The following is a 22,967-nucleotide window of genomic DNA, read 5'->3' as shown; positions in this document are numbered from 1 at the left end:
GTACGGACCACGGATAATCCGTGATCCGCAACACCCCTAATCATTTTTATTTCTGGAAAAATGAGATTCAGCAACCAATGGTAATCCCATATCTCTATTACCAGGGAACAGTTCTATCCTCTGAAATGACAATGTTGGTTTCAGAAGGATGAGATTACCTCTAGAGGACGGAATGACCATTGACTGTATATGTGACCCCTCTCCAAATAGGAGGTCCAATAAGCCAAAATCGCATAGACTTGTATAGAGAAATAAACTGCTATTGCTCACTCATTCTATTAGTCAGAATAACCATTCTTGTTCTGATATCTCTTTCTAATATGTTCTTGATAATCCAATCTTTTTTTTTTTTTTATAAGAGGTGTGGACTTTCTACAAGCTCACTCCTGACTGGCCAGAGTGATTGCCATCAAAATGTTGTCTCAGACCAATCACTAGTTACTGACAAAGTCTGGCTCCAATATGGCAGCGGTTGTTTCATTTTGCTGGAGAAGGAAGTACGGCATTTTCTATGAATGATTCCACACTCACTCAGTCCAGTTCTCACATACAGTCAATTGTGAATGACCTGCATAGGATGTGAATGAGTGTGACACTTCTGCCAAAGTGACCAAAAACAACCATGATGTCTGAATGGCCGAAAATGCTTGTTAAAAATGTCTTCAACATCAGCCGCGATTATGTTGACTATTAAAAAAGTAATTGACTAATTTAATAGTCGATTAGCTTTTAGTGGGAAATGTTGGTCTGGCGTCACATGCAACATGTGTAATGTCACTGTTTGGGGTCTAGGGATCTAAAATTCAAATGTTAATTGTCTTTTGAACATTTCAAATAAAAATATTTTTTGTTTATTTATCCATGTAGACATTGTTTTTTTATTATTTTTTTAATCTGAAGTACTCCATGGAATATAATCAATTACCCCCAGCTGTACATACCTCTATTCTCCTCCAAACCTTTGTTAAAAGGAAAAATAAGCCACAGATTACATTTGGAGCCACAGTTTAGGGACCGTTCTCCGGCTGTTGGAGCCAAAGGTGCTGCATGTGTGCATTTTATAATTACTGGTAAAGAAAAAAACACTCCACTTCCTCTTCAACCCTCTCACAAAGAGGAAGATCCTTTTCCTCACATCTGGATTACAGTGCTATAGGTTCAAATTCACATATATGTGTGCTAACTACCTCACACAGATACATATGACAGCACACACAGAGATTGACTCTCTGGAGACAGCTTCATTAAACAGGGATTACTAAAAGAAATGTCTTAATCAAGTGCTGCTGACAGCTGCAGAGTGCCAGTCCAGAAAATTGCAATGATGCGGTTCTTCAGGCGTTAAAGTAAAAGCACAGTGAGGTGTGTGTGTGTGTGTGTGTGTGTGTGTGAATGCAACTTTCCGTCTCTGTAAAACAGCAGCTCTGCTTAGGTTTACAAGGGTAATTTAAATCTTTCAACAGAATACAAATACTATTGCACCAAGTCTGCAAGGATTGGCATTTACAATTTTGCACATCAGTTTACCATGAAAGCTGTAAGGAGTCAACTCAAGCACCAGCTGTTCACTCCTTTTTTTCTCTTTTTTTATTAGGGAATTAAACCTTCACCAATTTTAACAGAAGACACATTCATTTTTTTCTAACCAAATATTTATGTAGAAAAAAACAAAATTCAGTTATAAAACAATGTTTCTGCATTTAAGTTTTTCTTGTTTTTGAGAGACAAAAAATATCGGAGAAAAAACAGAGGCCATGTGTGGAGGACAGGACATGAACGCACACCACAGGATATGATAATCCACTCAGAGCTGATAATCTATCTATCCTTCCCCAGTTCCCACTGTTTTCCCCTCCCTGAAGCCTCAGCTCCTCAGATGACTAATTCAGGCATTAATAGTCTTCCCGTCAAGTGAAAACATCTCCAGCTGCTCCTAAATCTACAGCTTGGCTCTCATCTTTACATCCAAAACATTTTACGGTCAAGTTAAAATTAAATGGATGTTCTTGGACTGAATGAATATGGTCCCTTGAAAGCATTACAGCATATATAAAATACATATCTGGGCTGGATCCGTGTTTATTTAAGCTAAAGTTTGTGTACCGTAAACCACACAAACTTTACACGGTAGCACGATTGCAAATTCGCTAACCGTTAAAAAGCAGACACAAAGATTCCTTTGACCGTGAATGTCAGTCACTAAGAGCATGTCTGTTTAATTTGCTGAAACCATTTCCCTAAAACAACCTTCCTCAATATGTCCATTTATCTCTGTCAGCCATAAAATCAAATAAAACTGTCCGACAGCAGAGAATGGGAGGAAAAACAAACCTCACCACAGACTTGGCCAAAGTATTTTATAGACTCTACGGCACAAAACAGGACATTTTACCTTGCAGCTCGCAACCCTCCACACTTCAATAGTCCAGCACAAGAAGTGCAACAAAATTACATCATATGCCATCATACGCTGGGCTTTTAGGACACACCTGCTAATGTATGAAACCCGCGTTCACTCAACTTAATGAGTTTTTTAAACAGCAGGAAAGGACTGGGTGACTTGGAATTTTTTTCAAAATCTAAATTTCTAACAACAATTTGAAGCTGAGCAGGATGACAGTCATGCTGTAACTTAAATGTTTGGTTTCATTTTAAATGATCCTTTATTGTTCCATAACAACTTCCTTTGATTTCATCACGCAGGGAGCTTAACACCATCATAACTGCAGTTCATTTCTCATCACTCCAAAGGTTTGGTTCAGGGCCAAAAAAACTGAAACCACATATATGGCATTACCTGTGATAATGCTAGTGTGCATACACTGAATGTGGTTGTGGGAGCTGATAGCTGAAAATGCTGAAACTGATAACTGAAAATGCTGAAGCTCAAAGCTAAAATATTAGCTAAATACCAAATTTGCCAAAAAAGAATAAAAAAAGGAAAACCTATTTTTTTTTTTCAAAATTGCTGACATAATTCTAAAATATTAATTAAACTCCAAATTCGCCCAAAAAACTGAAAAATGTCTAATTTTGCTAATATTTTAGCATAAAATATTAGCCAACTCCAAACTGACCATAAAATGAAAACATGTCTAAATTAGACAAAAACAGCTAGCATGCTGCTAAAATCTTGGCTAAACCCAAAATTAACCTGAAAAAACGTATTTGCCAAAAACTAATTTTGCCAAAACAGCTAGCGTAGTACTAAAATATTAGCTAAACTCCAACTTAGTCTAAAAAATGGGCAAATGTCTCATTTTACTAATATTTTAGCATATTACTAAAATATTAGCTAAACTCTAAATTTGCCAAAAAATGAAAAAATGTCTAAATTTGCCATTTTTTTTAAATGCGGAAAAATTTGCATTTTTCACAATGCTAAAAATCTTAGCTAAACTCCAAATTAACCTGAAAAAACTGGGAAAAAAATATAATTCTGCCAAAACAGCTAGAATAATACTAAAATATTGGCTAAACTCCAGCTTAGTCTAAAAAAAATTAAAAATTTCAAATTTTGCTCATATTTTAGCTAAATTCCAAATTAGCCAAAAAAACTGGAAAACAATTCTAAATTGGCCATAAACAGCTAGCACCTTGCTAAATAAAAGATAAACTTCAAATTACCCAAAAAAAACCATTTTAAAGTTTGAACGGTGTCTCTAGCTGAAGGTACAAGTGGAAATTCACAGGTTTCAAAGAGCACAAGGTTTTGAAAGATTTTGGCAATTTCTCATTCATTTTCTATGGGGAATATTTTGCTCAATATTTCAAAAACTCTGAAGTTCATGAATACTAAAAGTGTAATCAGGAATGTCTTGAACGAGCTATACGTTTTCATACCAAGATTACCGAAATCGCTGAAGTGTGATTGAGTTTTTATTTGGCAAAAAACATATGGAATAGTGCAGGAGAAATTCACTTATTATTGTGTGAATGCTGCAAAGAATTCACACAACAATAAGTGAATACAAAGGTCTCAATAATTCAAATCAATATTTAACATTTCTTCCTTCTTTGGGTCGTTTTACATCATGGTAAATAGATGTGCCTCAAACACCGACCCTGAATGTTATTCAAAGAATTCATCAAGTTTTTAGAAGGATTTTCTTGAGTTAAAAAGAAGTTTGTTTTCCAGTTCTTGGCTGCACTTTAAGACATATACCAGAAGCTGCTTTCTATAACCAACTATGAACAGGAGTAATGAGGCATTACAATCACACCAGAAGCCTCATGCCTCAGATTCCTCAAGCAGACTCCATAAATCACAATATGAGCTAATACGAAGTCTAGACTATAAGTCCAGACACAGTCAAGGACTTCTACATTTCACATAAAATAAAATCTAACAGGTAGTACTAAAACTGGACGAACCTGCGACAACCCAACAACTTAGACCAATAATGAGTTATCAAGGGAAAACCAGCATTCTTCCTTTCAAACAGCAAGTCGGTTTTCCAAGGCTGTATAACATACACCTGTAATTCCACATGCTTGAAGAAATTATCCCCTAAGAAATAGCTGTGCAACTAATAGGGGCTGCTAAAAGTGCCACATAAAAGCTGGCACAGGCCTGAGTTATGACCTGCAATGCGACAAACCACACCGAGCTGCTGCTGGTGTCTTGGTTAGTTGGTGGGCTGCAGCCTGCTTCCATATGTTCCTGCTGTCAGGTGGGCCAGCACCAGGAATATTATATGGTTTCGGCACAGGTGTGTGTGCACATGTGTCTATGTGTCTAGGTGAGAATGGAAGTTGGGTTTTGGGGAGATCAATGCAGGTGGTACCTATAACATCCTTTCCCTACAACTGCTGTATTTGTATGTCTCTAGAATAGTGGAGGAAAGGGTGAAGCCAATGTTTGTTTTCATGTAGAAAAACAGTTTGGCCCCTCACAGGTGTGTGGTCAGAGTTTGCATTCATCACTGGGAATCTGAACTATCTAATTAAACAGTGTTTTTATTTTAGAAAATGTTGGCTCCATAGTAACTAAACAACAGTAACTTGACAAAGCTGTTCTTTAGAGTTTGACTGCAGGGACACGCCAGTCAGTAAAGCTGTTTCTGGCAGCCTCCAGTTTTGACAGAAGAGGGTCAAATATGAGTCACGTCAATTTTGAGCTGACAGAGGTCTGAACATAGCACCATAATGTTGCTCTGCTATTATCTATAGCAAAGAGATTGACAGAGAGAAAAACTGGCAACTACTTTAAAGTTCAAGTGTCGGAAACATCAAGAGAGACTTCACAACTGGGAGAGGAAAATTCAATGAAGTGGAAACACTGAAGGTTTGGCAGCAAGCTGATGAAGAAGTCAAATACTTCTATGTAAAAAATGACTGCATATCAATCTTAATTGTCATTTTACGACAACCATTGATCGCTCTGACATTTTCCCAAAAATTAAATTGAAAACAGCCTCAATAGTGTAAACTGTGACAAGACAAGTGTGTTTATCTAAGCAGCTACACAAGAACAATTTACATATTTAAAGATTTTATCAGCCCAAAAAATAAAAAAAGCAAAACTTTAATGAAAAAAGGTCAGATTATAGTTTTAATTAAGGGGCCTATGAAGGCCGCGTCCACCATCCTTCATCAGCTAAAAGATGTGACCCTTTTTCTTGAAACCTAACAGAAGTTTAGTGAATTTTCTGACACACAGTAATTTCTCACTGCAAGACCTTTCCACATTTTAACACCGACTGGGATTCGTTAGGGGCCTGAACGGTTGTAATGTTCTGAAGGATCACTCCAACACAAGGCCAAGAATGAGGTGGGGAGGTCTGAGTGGACAGTAGAAACATCATGTGAAGAAGAAGAGCATCTAGTTGCATCTGAATTGTCTGTGTGAGGAAAACTGCACACCAAGGACAGTTAGTGGGCTGAATGAGGGGGGATTAGAAAAACTATTCTTTAACAGCAAAGGACAGTAGATTCTTTCCAGGGTCTGAAGGAAAGCCTTTCAGTCATCTCTATGCCAGACTAAATATAATACAATGAAAACTGTGGAGGTCAGTCAAAGCCAAAACCATGTGCATTTTTGTCCCGTTTAAATCTAAAGGTCCAGGTGGTGCTCCAGAACAGCTTCTCTCCTTTAACAGCCACTTTGACTGCAAGGTGTGAGAGAGCGGTCACAGGGCAGGTTCGTGTGAGCGTGAACATCAGGGGTCAATCCAAACAATTACTTAAGTAAGTCGACTGAAGGAATGCGTTTTAAAATCTTTTTTTGTTAGAAATTGGAGGCTTAAAATTGTAAGCTTTTTTTAACTTTAATATTGTTATTATGCATTATTTTTATTTCATGACTGAAAGATCATAAGTTGAGTTTGACTGGATTTTAGAGTACAGCTGTGCTCCTTTATCAGAACTCCTTTATTGCAGCAGTCTTCTGTAAGAAGTGCGCTGCACGGCTGCAGTCTTCTGACCAGGATGAATAAGATCAGGAATGAATCGAACAGTGAATCGAATCCAATTATCCTGTTAACAATTAAAAAATTACAGTAAATCAAAGAACATAAACACCGGAGCTCCAGTGTTAAAGGGTTTACTAAACCAAAGCTCTTTTAATGCCAAACAGTTTCAACAGCTGCTCATTTGGGGCAATATTTCCCAAAACAACTGCTGACCAGGAAGAAAAAAGATACTTAAAGAAAAAAGTCCCGTTAGTCCTCTGCATACCATCCACTGGAGAGCGCATTTATGCCCTCAAACAAACTCCATCTTACCAACAACACATTTTTATTCACATTTTTTTTACTTTAATTCTTCAGATTTGTGGTTTCAGGAATTCTTTTTCAAACTATATCATTTACTGATAGCTTGTTGCGTTCACACTGTAGTGAACCACACCAGGGTTCACTTGAAAGCAAACTGAGCTTTTCAGGTGAGCCTGTAGGCTTGTTTGGCCCACACCAGAGATCAGATAAGCCTAAACACCTGCCCAAACAAAGCAGACCATTCAACTGGTCCAAGCCAAACAGACTCTGCATGGAAGTATCCCTGATAAAGTACAAAAATGCAGCAAACATGCAGCTTTCCCACTTTCCAGGATTTCTCATATTCCAGATATTGTACAATTCAACTCACCACAAGGCCGGCAACTCAATCAGCTTTCCATAGAGGGCAGTACTGAAGGAGGGGATGATGGGAAGCAGAGGCCGAAAGTCCCCTGTACTATCTTTGCATGTCAAGCCAGCCTGGAATCCAAACACCTACGAAAACAGACACAGAAAACAGAAGTAGCAAGACCACGATGGCATCAGGCTGAACATGCAATTCTAATGAAAGAGGATCAATGTACCCCTGCTAGTTCAATTAAATACTTTGAAAAAAGAAGAAATCTATTTGCTTAAATTATCAGAAGTTTCAACAAAAATATTGTCAAAAGGCTGTCACAAAAAACCCAATCATAAGGTTTCTATGCCTTTTATATGATTTTTGATTAATGAAAGATGGAATTGATTTGTTTCTTCAAAATTGATTCTTCGGTTGTGACAGAGACTGGGTTAAACAGCTTAGCTCTCTTTGTCTGAGGACATGTATAAAATGTAGGTTTTTAGCTCGTTAAGTTGAACTTTATAATTACAAAATACAGGTTTAAATGCAAAACACTTTAAACACACAATCAAGTTAACTTTTTAAGTCAGAGAAAACTTTTCTAAAATTTCTCAACTTTACTTTTACAAAACCCACACAGAACCAACTCAGGGTACAGAAGAAGCAAAACTGGTAAAACGATCTGGCCCTCCGGGTAATTCTATCCGGCCCTCCAGATCCTTTTATTTTGTTTTTATTAATCGCCCGATGTTATCCTGTGCTAATTTATAACTTGTAGAGTAAAATATTGAAAGTTATTTAAGGGTTAAAGGGTAACCAAACCCTTAATCAACTTTATTTAGCCGTTGACCTCTATAAATGGGGCTTTAAAAGTTCTGTCTGTTGGTTGTTGCCAATTCTTTGACAAATGAAAATAAATTTGTGAAAATATAGTCTAAAACCGGCTGTGTGATGCCCCCCTACAGGTTGAAACAAGGTATTACAGTTAAATTTTGCAATTCCTCAACTGGTGTAAGTCCCAGAATTTGACGTCACCATGCTCTGCAGCTCCAGAATAAAAGCCCCGCCCATCTTTGAATCTGTTACAGTTGGTCGTTGGCTTTAGCATTGCTTGTAGGTGTATCGCCTTCAGGAGTCAAAAATCTACTAGTTTACACAACTTTCCACTGGACTTGACCATTGGGGAACAGAGGTCGAGTGCTATTGGAATTATATCCAGCAAACTCTGTCCGGGTGATGGATTTACAATGAATATTTTGCTTGGGATTGTTCGTTTAAAATGCTAGCCTTTATTAGCTATAATGCTAGCAGCATTTTACCACTCTCAGACACGGCTCTCCTTCAGACCTGTAAGCCCTCAGCTGCACCAGCAGCCCCGCTGTCGGGCATTACAATAGCAGCGTCTTAAGCATTGATATATGTTACTGGATTGGCCCTTGACTATTCGCTACTATAGACAGATGTGCACACAGGCGCCAATACTTTGCATTGAGTCGCATCAACAGAACGCAGCTGTTACAATATAAGACATGCAGGCATCAACCACAAAAATCAGGCTAGCTCCCTCATTTTTTAACTGATTTTCACAAAACACGGCTCAAATTGAAGCTCAGAAAATTATTGATGCTGTAGTATATTTGCATTTTTATTTTATCTAAAAACACAGCTGTAAATACTGCAATAACTGCACATTCTAGTCTTACAGCTTCATAAAGCTAACCTGTCAATCACAGATCCAAGCCACGCCTCCGCCGCTCAGACCAGCTCCAATAAGCCTCGCCCGCTTTTTTTAGCTTTTTTTTTATCTTTAATTTCTGCCTGTTTTTATTTATAGTTATGCTGAAAAGTTACATTTTTAAAGTGTTAAAATTTTGGTTTTAGTGTGTTCAATAAATGCTTGTCCTGTTGTGTTTTGGATTTTGGCCTCCTTTGCGATTTAGTTTGACACCCCTAATTTAAACTCACTGTTGTTATTTCAGGTCATGTGTTTGTGAGTCATGTCTCTTTTTTTACATTTATTTTTGGTTGTTTTCTTAAATTAACATCTAGTGTTTTAAGAACCTCTGTAAAGCACTTTGAATAGTCTTTGTGTAGAAAAAGCTACACAGAGAGTTATAGTTCTTTTTAAAATGTACTTTTGTCAACACATTTTTAGTCTTTAATTTAAAAAGAGAAATACCCTAACAAATGTTAAAACAATAGTGGGACAAAAGCTAGCAATATCTGCCAAGACAAACACCAAAGCTCTGATGACCAGTGTCAATAAAACACGGATTAAGATTAGACTAAGTTAAGAACCCTTCACCATCACTTCCTGCACTGGTTGCAGCCAAAGTGACCTCCAGGATCCCAGAGCCTTGATCCAAACATGCTGATTGGCTAAAATACTCTTGAGCAACTGACCAGTTGACTGTTGACCCTGAGGTGAACCTGTGATAAGGACCATCAGCCTGAGATCCAGTAAAAGTCCTTCGAGCTCACCAGGCAAGACTGAACAAATTAGACTCTCAAATGTTCTGAAGAAATGAGCACATTTCAGGTGTGGTAAACAATGTCAAAGGTGAGGGTTCTTCAAAAATCAAAGATCGTGGAGCTTAAGGAAAAACTTTAAAGGTCAGGTTATATTTTAGACATTTACATTTTAAAATGTTACTTCATAACTATAAATATAATCAACAAATTTAGCTATTTGACATTAAAATCACTTTTTGGTTCCTATTTAATGATCATTTAGTTGGTATAAATGTTCATTGAAACAGACTGCAGTCAAGATTTCAAGTAATCCTTATTAAAAAATAAAGCTGGTGTTTTTAGTGTAAGCAGCAAAATAGCCTTTGTACCCAATAATGTGAGATCCAGGGTAACAGAAGTCGGTGTCTGTAGGAAGAGCATCATGACAGCTTCCTACTCCCCTTCACCTGGTAGATAATAACGTTGATATAGTTCAGAGATGGGCTGGTGCTCATCAGCCAGTTTAGAGCTTCTTGGTATTTTATGACCAGTTGATGAGGGGTCATTAAGGTCTTTAAAAGGGGTCGTTGGGGTCATTTTAGGGCATTGTCCAACAGTGTAGTAATCCATCAGTCAAAGCAAACCAGAGCAAAGAAAGCTTAGAAGATGTAGATTCCCTTTGTCAATTTGAAGAGACTAAATAGTTTAAAAAAAAAAAAAACATGTACTTGGTTTAAATGAACCTTCTTTTGTTGTTTTTTTGGTAATTGTATTTTAACAGCTATGACCAGCAAACCGAGTTTTACCAAAATGTGATCTCAAAGACAAAAAGGTTTCCTGTTAATTAAAGCATAGGTTATGGCTGACATCTGGGTGTTGATCAAAATTCTAAAAACTGTTGTTTTTGGGGTTAGGACAAACCACTGGCTGATGCAGATGCTTACCTTGAGGTAGAGATGTGCATAGCAGTGATGCAGCAGGTTGTCTGGGGGCTGACTGAGACTGCTGACGGCAGAGACCAGCTTTGGACCGTACATTGGCACCGAGTGTTCAACATTTACCCGTTCTACCTGGAACTGCACAGAAGGTAGAGGGTGCAGTGGGTGGAACACGGGGACAGAGGCTGGTACCCCCCCAGCCTGAAGGATTGAAAAAGAAAGGGCAAAAAGAGTCAAAAATGATTTGAACACAATTAAAAATTTAATATATTTGATTACAAAATCTACTTGTTTTTTTTAGATTTTTATTTCAAAATCTTGTTCTTTTTTGGTTAAAAAATATTTTTAATGGGAAAACTAAACAAAGTTTTTTGCCAGTAAAAACACAAAAGAACATTGGTCCTTGGATTTGATGCTTTCAGCACTGATTTAATCCTTTTACATCAGGGTGTCAAACTCAATCACACAAGGGACCAAAACCCAAAACACACCTGAACACAATAAACATTTATTAAACACTCTATAACTACATTTTTAAAACTTTAAAACTGAACTTAACATAATTATGAACTAGATATATAGCATTACCTGCAATAATGCTAGTGTGGATGCTGTAAGCTGAATGTGGGTGCTGAAGATGCTAGAGCTGATAGCTGAAGATGCTGAAACTGATAGCTAAAAACCTTGAAGCTGATAGCCAGCTAAAATATTAGCTAAATGCCAAATCAGCCTTAAAAAATTAGGTTAGCCAAAACAGCTAGCATGTAGCTGAAAAAAAGCTTACCTTCAAAATATCCTATAAATAAGAAAAAAACCTATGTTAGCCAAAACAGCGTGGGTGTGGCATAAATATTAGCCTAACCCCAAAACATCCCCCCCCCATCTCTTCTCCAGAAGAGCTTCTATAAATCTATTCATCATCTATTCCATCCCATTAAACAGAAACGGACACAGTGGATGTTTTAGTATATTAGTATCATAGAAAAAAAGACTACAATCGGATTTGCTAAAACACAGTTCTGAAAAGTGGATCAATTCTTAAATAATCTAAAAGTTAAACTAAATCTGGTGTTGCAAAAACAAAAGAAAGAAAGACAGAAAAAAGGTGAAAAATTCCCAAATTTTCCCTTTTTTAACAAAACATGTAGTAGGAGTCTATTCAAAATGCCAGAGTCATTGTTGCTATAAAAAAAAAGACCAATATGGAGTCAAAGCACTGAAATATCTCTTTAAAACACCTTCAGGAAAGCAACAGATATCAGGAATGTGAATCAAAGGAAAATAAGAGCAGCAAGTCCTACTTTACGACCCATGATGACCGGCATTAGTGTGTGAAGAAGGTTGAACTCTGCCATGGAGACGGTGACCGACACTTGAAGCAAAGTGAGACAAGTGAGTCTGGTCGGGATGAACTCCTCCAAGTCTGAGATCTCCTCTGGAGTAGCTGGTCCGGAGCTTTCCTTAATGGTTTCTGAGAAGAAAGTCAGCCAAGACAACGTATTCTTTTACTAAAACTTATCAGTCGAGTTGGTACATTACTAAAAGATCACTAACACCACACATAAAAAAAGTAAAAAAAAATCCTAAGTGTTTGAAAAAAAAGGCAACTAAGTAAATCTCTTCAAAATAGAGAAGACATTCATGTCTCATCCAAGCTAAGTGTGAAGTAACAACAGTTCTAAGCTTCTGTTCTTCATGACGTCATCCTGACAAAGCAGGAAAACTGAAGGAAGTCAGGAACATTATTAAGGTCTTTAAGGTGCTTAGAATTAGCACTGTCATGGGATTCATTTTTTATGTGATCAATTATTTGTGACCTGTAATTAATTAATCTAATTGATCTTAATTGCAATATTTTTTACCCAATAGTTGCAGTAAAAAAACTAATTTTGAGGTATTTTATTTAAGTTTGTGATATTGTGGAGCAGTAAAAGACCAAAATCAAACTAAAAAGGTGACTTTATTATGTTTTTTTGTTTACTATAAAAGACTTCTAACCTACACTTTGACACCACCAAGGGGTCTTTTTTTTCAATCTTGAACAAATGAAAAAAAAAAAAACATCAGGTCCAGATTGCTCTAATTTACCACATCAAAAAAACCGTAAGAGCACTTTTTGGAGCAATCCAAAAATTATTGTACACAAACTTTTTATAAATACCAACATTTGAATGTTGATTTAGCTCATTCCACAGTTTATCACGAGAGCAAGACAGTAGAAAATACATTAGGGTGATTTTATAGTTTCCTTTAACCTGTTTGGGATAATTTGACCTTTTAAAGACTGGGATAAAGAAGAAAAGAAGAGAATCTAAGAAGGAAGAAACGAAACACCACAGAGGAATTGAACTCTTTAGACTGTTATTTTTTTTAAAATAAGCTTTTGCTAAATTATCTGGAGAAAAACAAGCGCTAAGAGGTGAACTCTCCCTCTAAAATTATGCCTTTTTTAACTTCTCATGACAATCACCTTTCTTAAAAAGGAACTAGTGCTGAGTGCACTTCATGTTCGCCTCATGCAGAAGCTGTCATCATGACAACATGACTCACCATGCATTAAACAGCTTGCTTTTGTAAAAAACAATTTCAACTACAAAATAGGCATTTAACAAGACTGCAGTTCTAATAATGTATTAAATGTTCATATTTCTCTTAAAACACCATGGTATGAGCGAGATACAATGCTCCTTCAGGTGTGCAGAACATGGAAGTAACCATCTGACCCAAAAATGATGCACAAAAATGCCTGTAATGAATCAATCGTGATTAATGCGATAGTGATAGCCCTATTTAGAATATCAGCATGGAGAACAATTTGCTTCCTCCAAATATTAGCTTTGATTTTCAAGGTTACCTTGGAGATGTGAAGCCGTTCAAAGATGTGATTTTGCATCTCGCAGTGTGTATGAACTACAGTAGTTTTAGCGCTTAAAAAAAACTTTTAGTAACAAGTAAGGATGTAACGATTCTTAGAGAATCTATATAAAAAAATATAAAAAAATTCAAACTTGTCAACATGTTCATTGATGCAGAAAATGTAAAAAATCAGTTTGTATCGGCCTGTGCCAAAATTTAGAAAAATGCAGAGCAACTGAAATGTCTTCATGCAGGTTCACAGTGAGTTTGCGGGTGCGCCTGTGTGTGTGTTGCAGGATGGCTGCTTGCAGTTCATCCACCTTATTCACCATCCTTTCCGTTAGTAGGAAAACAGGCAGATTGATGTAAGGGGTAAAAAGAAAACATACTTGGCCTTAAAATACCTTGATTTTATTGTGTTAAAAATAAAAACAAGTGAAAAAAATCTAAATCTTGACTCTAAAACTGAGAAACAAAGCTTGACTGAATCGTTACATCCCTAGAAACAAGTAAAGAAAAAGATTTCATTGCAGCTCAAAAGATTTTAAACTCTTTTTTTTTTCTTGTAGTGCATTGCTATAACTTTAGAACGTTGATGTAAATGTGGAGAGAAGCTTGAACCTTTATTTTGCTGGGTTACTTTGTTAAATGTAATTTCTGTCCCAAGTGTTTTTTCAAAGGTACAAAGGACATAATGCTGATCCTGCAATACCAGCTGCCCCAGAAGTTGATCCAACCACTGACCTGGCTGGGGTCTGCAGTAGGACACATATTCGTGGTCCATGGCACAGGTAATCATTTTGAGAATGCGGTGCACCGCGCTGCTGTGAAGCCTGATGTTAAGTGGTCCCACCACCAGCCTCTTGATGGACGTCTCTTCAACGGCTGCCACCGCCTCCTCCATCCCCGACACCAGGAACTCCTGTGAGCCTGCAAAGAGATGAATCCAGAAGAGGAACATTTACATACTGAAAGTCTTCTTTCTTATTTTTATAGTTTTAACATCTCACTTTCGCCCCACAAAAGAACCACAGACCCAGCAGTGGTGTAACACAGCAGCAGGGAGCAGCACACAGGGCTGTGAACAACTTGAGTGATGAATATTCCAAATGTTGGCTTCTCTCACACAGCTGTCCCTTCATTCATCTTAGGCCCGTGTTCCAGAGGTCCACTTAAAAGACCCAGCTCCCCGGCAATAAAAACAGAGAAATTAAAAATAAAAGAAGGGGGTGGATGAATGGCAGTGAGAGGAAGAGGACAAAGGGTCACCACTAGCTTTATTCCCATTACAATCTACCCCTGAACATTCTTGGAGCTCAGATTCAACGCAATGAATTTTGCCTTTTTTTCTCTAAGGGTCGGGCGTGGGGGGTGTAACTTTCAGTCAATTTTGGAAACTTATAAAGGGCAACAGGCATTGACACTTCCCCTTCCCCCCCAGTGAGATGTGGCTGCAGTGGATTACAGCTAATGTCCACCATATGGCTGCACTTACAGGGCTGCTGGACGGATGGAGAGGCTAATGTTAGCTAGGATTTGAATGGAGCTTCATTTCCCAATATTAAAATCTACAGTATTAGTCTAATCTGAAGTCAATCGAAGGAGTGACCTGCTCCTTAGTTAGGCTGACGACTGCTGCTGCTCCTCGTTGAAGAAGAGAAGCACTCCTGTTGAGAGGGAGCAGCGGCAGTCGTCCTCGGAAACGGAGCCGAAACTCATTCAGAGAAATCCCTCTGATTACTCTGGATGACAATTTATCAATGATTTCTTTCATTTAGATCGCCTGTGTCAAAGTTAAGGCCCCGTGGCCGGATCTGGTCCCCCTGATCATTGTATATTATTATTAGGGCTGTAAATGTTGACGCATTAACGCACACGATTAACAGAGCATAATTAATGAGTCAATATGTATTAACGACCTCAGGCGTCCTGCCGTGCAGGATCAGCATAATAAAACTCTGTCTAACATAAACTTTTTTTTTTTACTTTCTGTGATTTAGATTTTATTCAATTAAAGAGATAATATGGGATTTATTTGTAGTTTTTGGACAAACGCGATCTTCTATTTTATTAAATAAGGCGGAGAATAAAAGTCAGTTTGACGGCTGTAATGCTGAGCAGCAGCAGTGCGCCCGCTTTGGGGGTGGGGCGACACGGAGCTGTCTGCTTTGAAAAACTCTGCGGTTCACCGTGAAAGTCCCGCCCACCGACGTAGCGGGAGGTGAGCAGATCAGAATGGACAGACACGCCTCCACCCGAGTAGTTTCCAGGCGAGTCGACCGGAAATCCAGCCGGATAAAAATTCCCCCCCCCAAAATGTATTTTTTATTTTTCATAAACACAATAAATGTATGAGAAAAAAAAGAAAAAGATAAAAAAAAAAACAGAATTTCAGGAAAAAAGTCAAACAGACAGCAGTGAGAAATTCTTATTTTTTGGCTGACTGGTGTGACTTTAGCCTGGATAGTTTATTTTTTTGTATTTTCATTCAAAAACCTGTTGATTAGTTTGTTGACAAATTTCATCCTTGTTGTTTTATTAAATTACACCTAAAACTTTCATTCTATGTTGTAAAAATAGTTTGTCAAACATTTTCGGGGTTTCCACAGCAAAATGAATCACATTTTTCCAGATGGAATTTTCTGTTTTTGCAGGATTTTATGTCTTGTGTGTGAATATAACATGAAAAATGACAAATAAAGGTAGTGTCACATAGGAGAGGTACTGTTCTCATTAAAATGACATCAAATAAGTAGGCAGGTAGTCTTTCAAATTGAAAATACAGATAGTTTTTATCTATATTTGAATTGAGTTTTAGACTCTAGATTCCAAAGGGTAAAAACAAACGTTCTAAATGTACAATTTTGCGTGGGATTTCATATTATGAATTTGCAAATAATAAATGGCTGGCAAAAACTCTAACTAAAAAAATGAATGGCCTGATGTCATCTTGTATAACTGTGACATGATATATTTTATGGAAGGCAAAACCTTTTGGGATATTTATGACTTGAATTTTTTATATAAAATGACATAAAAGAAAAAAATTGCTTTTCCTTTAACACTTATTTTATTTCTAATTTGTGTAATTTTGACAACATATTTTATTATGGAGACTAAAATATATTAAGTTATTTAAAGTTGAAGTTGATTAATGTAGTTTGAGAGTGTTCAATAAATGCTAATCCTGTTCGGCCCGCGACCCGAGGTGTGTTTTGGATTTTGGCCCCTGTGCGATTGAGCATGACACCCCTGATTTAGACAAACATCTGAAGTTCAGCCTCATTCATGAGACGGTAGAGGAACTTAAAGTGATAGGAGAAAAAAACTGAATTTAGATTAAAAATATGAGGTCAGACATCAAATTGAAGAAAGGCTTTCAACATGAGAAACTAAGATTTGAAACTTAAAAGGTTGTATCTGTAAACAGATGTTAGACAAATTTAAGTTTTAAAGTTCTCAACATGATTTAAGATACGTTACCGGGCTCTTCAGTTTGGTGGATTTATCATAGTTTGTCAGATTGATCTGATCCCTATCATTAGAAAAATAAAAATAAATGAATACATTTTTGACTGAAATACATAGCGATATGTGAACAGGAGCTTCTGATTACTCTGATCCACATCCTAAAGGAATGAGAAACTCTGACTGTCTTTAGGCTTCTGCCAACGAGACTGACATCCAATTAGGTAAGAAAAGCCTCTTCTCGTTGTCAAGAGCTTACAGGTAGAGAGAGGGAATGGAAACAGTGTTTCAACAAGCAACAGGGAAGAGAAACTCAAATATGTGTCAGTGCAGCCTAAACACTTTTGACAGTTGCCCCACAGGTAAGTTTAGGGTGAGAGTGAGGACAGAGGGGGTCAAGGACCAGGTGGCCATGAGCGAAACAAGACCGACTCTCTCTCTCTCTCTCCGAGGGCTTGTTTGACAGGGAGACGAAAGGAGAGAAAGAATGAAAAAGACAGACATGGGGAAAAGAGAAGAAGAGTGAACATGACGGGTAGAAAGAAAGAGAGAGAGAGGCGAGGTTGCAAGGTGACCAAACAAGCTCTGAGGAGGACTGAATTCAACAATACCTTTGCCACTGCTGCTCTCCATTGTGTAGAGATAATCCATGTAGAAAGCCCCAAAGCGCTGCATGCCAGCTATCTCTGTGTAGGTCTCCTGTCAAACAAAAGTGGAGCTGGGTAAATATGGCAGTGAGGGTGCAAACAAGCTGATAGCCTTTGAGTGCCAATGACTGGGGCCAGGGCAGATATAGTGAGTGTCAAATCGGAGATAACTAAACCACAGCGTTGAATATGCTTGTTTACCTTGCTACTCGTATCATTAACTATTTGGCCTCAAATTTTAAACACTTCCAATTTAAATAAAAAAGGAACAATAAAAACGTTCTACTCGGTGTAATAAAATCTAGAGGTGTTGTGATCTGACAATTAGAAGTGTTTTTTAACACACTAATTTTTTCCTAAATATGAACCTTAGATTGAAATAGAGTGATCAACCTATGAGAATTGTGAAGGAATAAACAGAAGGAAGAGAAAAACACTGGATACCATTATACTTGCTTTATATCACGTGTCAAAGTCTAGGCCCGGGGGCCGGATCCGGCCCTCCAGGCAATTCTATCCAGCCCTCCAGATCATTTTATCTCTTTATTAATGACAGGATGTTGCGCTTATTTCTAACTTGTATAATTTTAACAAAGTATATTTTCATGGAGTGCAAAATATTGAAAGTTATTAAAGGTTTAAATTGATTTATTCTGGAATAATATTCCTGCATTTTTTTAAAATCATATTTATGTTCAAAAGCTACGGTTTTAAAGTTTTAAAAATTGGCATTCTGCTAGTTTTTTGGACTATTTTAGCATTTACTAAGATTTTCTTAGACTGTTTCTTTAGTTTAGCCAATATTTCAGCTGCATGCTAGCTGTTTTAGCAAGCCTAAAAGTAATAGAGTAATTTAGCCTTTAGCTAATATTTTAGCTGGCTATCAACTTCAGCATTTGTAGCTATCAATTTCATCATCTTCAGCTATCAGCACTAGCATTTTCACCGGCCAAATTCAGCTTACAGCATTCACACTAGTATTATCACAGGTAATGCTATATATCTAGTTCATAACTATGTTAAAAAGTTATGGTTTTAAAGTTGTGTGTGTTCAATAAATGTTTGTCCTGTTCGGCCCGAGACCCAAGTTGTGTTTTGGATTGTGGCCCCTTGTGCGATTGAGTTTGACACTCCTGCTTTACATTGATGACTAATCCAATAGAAAATAATTTGCATACATACGTATTTTTGTTGATGTTTGATACTTGATTTATATTAATTATTTGTTTTCAAATGTAAAATAATCAGCGCATTTTGTCTGAATTTTGGTAATAGATCTGCATATACAATAACAAAGTTTGAAATAGTGTTATTTCTACTTGTGATTTATTGTTACTTGAGGATTCCTCATAACCCGAGTCCATGTTGGAAAGATATAAATACGTGATCTTAAGTTACGAACCGGATAATGGAAATGCATAATTTGCTCAAACTTTACACGAGTCTCTTTATTATTTAACCAAAGTATAAATAAATAAATAAATAAATAAATAAAATGCTTCACTGCACAATAAAATATTGAAATTTGTAAAAATAAAAATAAATGTAAAAAAAAAACATCCCACATTGTCAGCACTCTGAGATTTACACATCATTTCTCTGGACAAAGACCTGCCTGAGGAGAGCCTTATCAGGGAGACAGGTTAATGAGTAATATTTACAAGGGGGTGTCTAATGGCCATGGCATGCTTTTGGATCAAAGCCAGACTGCTTTCAAAACACTAATGAATCAAGGCTAAAACCTCAGTGTTAAACTTTCAAGTATGGCCAGAGGAGAAGAAGGATGGATGGATATTCAAACAAGTACTTTATTGGCGGTAATGAACATTTGTAGGTAGAGGCAACACTTGAGCTGTGAGCGCTGATGAATGAGCCTAGAATAATCAGAAACAAAGGCTTCAGACAGCAGAATCACTGCTGTCAGCAGCTGCTTTAAGGCTTTCTGACAGTTTTATAATGAACAGTCCTGTGTTAGCCTGTGAGTGAAAATACTTTGATACAAAAAAGCAAGAGCTGGCATGTTGATTCTTTTGTTTGTTTTCCAACCAGTGCCACAGTAGGCTGCCAGTTACCTTACCTCCATGTTAGCTTACTTGTTTTTGTTTTGTTGTTATATTTTGTTGTTATGTTATCATAATGTTATGCAGTGCTAGACCGGTCAATTCCTGATTGGAGAATGTGGGTTCAATTCATGCCTGCCCCCCACCCCCATGTGTTGAAGTGTCCTTGGGCAAGACACTGAACCCCACATGGCCTCTGGTGGAAGGTTGGCGCCAGTGTTCGGCAGCGGGGACACAACAGTGTGTGAGTGAATGTGTCTGTGACTGTAAAGCGCGTTGGGCCTTCAAAGAAGGTAATAAAATAATTAAATAAATGATGGTCTTATTTAATCTGTTTCTTGCGCAGTGTTTCTCAAATGGTGGGACAACCCAAGGATCATGCAGTTTATGTTAGCTACTAAATAGTTGATTGGAGGACCGTCGGTGATCGTGATAAACACAGAGAGAGAGGAAATATTTACTTAGACCTCAAGAATTGCAATGGAAATTTTTTTAACAGGGATGAAAAGAAACGGAGAGAAAGAGAGACGATAAGCTGAGCGTGCACGCATTTTGGCCCCCTGTGCGACTGAGTTTGACAACCCTGCTCTAAGTTTTCTTATAAAGTCACTGGACCTGGTCTGCATTGTAAATGAGAACTGGTTCTTAACTGACTTTTCTGGATAAGTTAATCTTGGTTGGAAATGCACCGATGCTTGTCTTTAAACTTCACGTCTGAAAAAACTCACTAATACTGATGACCGTCATAGCCATGTGTTATAAAGGTTTTAAATATTATTATAAAGCAAAATAAATTTTGGTTACAAATATGCCCTGTGACCTGTTCAGGGTGACCCCCACACCCGTCCCGACAGTAGCTGGATAGGCTCCAGCAACCCCGTAACTCCCAAAGGGATTTGGCAAGTTTTGAAAATTGATTAATTTTCTACACAGATTCCTTGGCAAGAGGATTTGCTCATCATCTGTAGATTCTTTTATTCTGACCTTGTGATTAGCTGCATCAAGGATGAACTCGGCCCGGACTCCGTTGTTCTCTGGACTCCGGTAGTCAAAGAGGGAGTTGGTGAGGTACGTCATGCCCTTCATACTGAGGCTGTCCCCACAACTCAGGAAGACTGCATCCTGCAGAGACACACAACACGAGAGGAATGGAAGGTTTTAATAGTAAATAGGGAAAGATTAAGAATATACTACAGCAGAAAAATCTAAAAATAAAACGTTAGAAATTAGGACAATTTCAGGAAAGCTTCAGATAGCGTACGTCCATACAGATAAAGGACTTGCATTAATAAAACCACTACTTACTCCTGAGAATATATGAACTGACATAAAACTGTTGTTTATTCCCTGAAACGTCTATGTTTCAATGTTCTTGAGTTTTTCGTCCTACTTTACCTCCTCACGCCGGTTGATATTTTCCTCAAAATCCCGCACTCCCATGATGCTTTTCAGGCATAGAGCTCGGCAGCCCACAAAGCCAATTTGACAGTCGAAGAAAGGCTCCCCCATCATGAGCACCTGGAAACAAATCAATTATTAGAATCCAAATAATTTCCAGCAACACATCAACTTAAAAACACAAGAATTGATTATTAAGAGAAGCACATTTGAAAACTAGATAAATAGCATTACCTGTGATAAAGCTAAAGTGAATGATGTAAGCTAAATTTGGCTGCTGAAGATGCTGAAATTGATAGCAGAAAACACTAAAGCTGATAGCTGAAAATGCTGAAGCTGATAACCGAAAATGCTGAAGCTGATAACCGAAAATGCTGAAGCTGATAACCGAAAATGCTGAAGCTGATAGCCAGCTAAAATATTCGCAAAATGCCAACTTAGCCTACAAACAAAAAAAAAACGTAAGTTAGCAAAAACAGCTAGCATGTAGCTGAAAAAATAGCTAAACTTCATCATAGCCTAAAAAAATGAAAAAAAAAAATTAGCCAAAACAGCTAGCGTGTAAATATTAGCCTAACTCCAAAACAGCCTAAAAAAAAATTAAAAAGAAAAGCCTAAACTAACCAAAACAGCTAGCATGTAGCTGACATTTTAGCTAAACTCCAAAATAACCTTAAAAATCGTAGTAAATGCCATAGTAGTCCATAAAGCTAGCAGAATGACAATTTTTAAAACTTTAAAACCATTACTTTTGAAACATAATTAGGAATAATAAAAAGGTAGGAATATCACTCCAGAATAAATCAACTGAAATCTTAAATAGCTTTCAATATTTTACTCTCCATAAAAGTATGTTTTGTCAAAATTATTAAATCTAAATTGTATGTAATCACCATAATTTATATCTTTATAAAAAAAAGCAGAGAATCAACAGAACTTTTTCTTTGGTCATCTTTCTGATTATCTTCAATAGTTAACAAAATATAAACATCACTGCTGGCCTGGAAATGTTTCACAGTCCCCCCAGAGGAGAGATGATTCCTCATATGCAAACGGGTGCGATTAGGAGCTACTAAAAATCCTGAGCCCATCGTAAATCCCCAAATACCTAGCCCATCTTCAGAGCCTGACACTTTAGGGACATGGCTGTGTCTCCAATCTGTGAGAGGAAGGTCCCGCCGTCCTGTTGACACACCTCCCCTTGAAGAAAAAGAGGCTGAGGACTGACTATCAACCATGCTAAACTTACAAAAGGGGTTGAAAGGCTTCAAGGCACTGGGAACTGCTGCCTTGAAAAGGAGTGGGAAAAGGCCAATCTATCCCAACCCTACATAGTTAATTCATTTTACAGATATGCAACAGGGCTGGATCTAGTCAGCCCTGTTGGGGGGCAAACAGAATACTGGGGGGTTTGTCACTTCCCAATGAAAGGTCGTGGTGGAGCGGTAGGGCGGTCTTCCCTCGATCGGGAGAGTGTGGGTTCAATTCCCGCCTTGGCCGCCCATATGTCGAAGTGTCCTTGAGCAAGACACTGAACCCCACATTGTCTCTGATGGGAGGTAGCACCAGTGTTAGGCAGCAGAGCCACCATCAGTGTGGTAATGGGTGAATGGGGTTGTGACTGTAAAGCGCTTTGAGCCTTCGAGGAAGGTAGAAGATGCTATACAAGTATACACCATTTACTGTCACTTCCTGCTATTTTCTGCAAAGGTCTAACATGGTAACATCCAGAAGAGCGGGAGATTGAGGTTGAAGACAATTAACTGATTTCATCATTTCAAAAACCAGCAGAATCTGCTTTGTCATAATTATCCTTGATTTAATACCATTTTGGACAATGCTTCAATCGTTTCCTTGTGGATGTTGTACAGACGTATTTTGTTGTTTTTGGGATGATTTTGTTTATTTCATTAAACTTTGTGAGTGTGTAGTCAAGCATTTTTAAAAATAGGGCTGTAGAGAAATCATCATTTGAGCTTTCCACTCTCCCACCAAGTGGAAGTTCATTCACTGCAAGGAACAGAACAACTTCTCCTACTGTTTTTATATAATATTTATCTTTTTCAATTTGCTTGGGCCCTATTAGATTACTA

The 22,967-nt window shown here is 37.6% G+C and overlaps 1 protein-coding gene across 4 annotated transcripts in view; it reads right to left on the bottom strand.

Annotated features, from left to right (window-relative positions):
• LOC112143843 (vacuolar protein sorting-associated protein 13B) overlaps positions 1-22,967 on the bottom strand; it is a 292,951-nt gene that overhangs the window by 216,725 nt on the left and 53,259 nt on the right. For all 4 annotated transcript variants that reach the window (XM_036216063.1, XM_024268054.2, XM_036216061.1 and 1 more), the window contains exons 10-16: positions 20,872-20,994; positions 20,461-20,598; positions 17,381-17,468; positions 14,046-14,231; positions 11,747-11,916; positions 10,452-10,646; positions 7,087-7,211 (exon numbers count right to left, since the gene is read on the bottom strand). In XM_036216063.1, coding sequence (XP_036071956.1) covers positions 7,087-7,211; positions 10,452-10,646; positions 11,747-11,916; positions 14,046-14,231; positions 17,381-17,468; positions 20,461-20,598; positions 20,872-20,994 — 1,025 coding nt within the window. The remainder of the gene's footprint in view (positions 1-7,086; positions 7,212-10,451; positions 10,647-11,746; positions 11,917-14,045; positions 14,232-17,380; positions 17,469-20,460; positions 20,599-20,871; positions 20,995-22,967) is intronic.

This window comes from Oryzias melastigma, linkage group LG16 (genome assembly GCF_002922805.2).
Source record: "Oryzias melastigma strain HK-1 linkage group LG16, ASM292280v2, whole genome shotgun sequence".
In the NCBI taxonomy this organism is placed as follows: Eukaryota; Metazoa; Chordata; class Actinopteri; order Beloniformes; family Adrianichthyidae; genus Oryzias; species Oryzias melastigma.
Note: the sequence above shows the minus strand (reverse complement) of the source record. Positions and strands in the feature narration are given on the sequence as shown.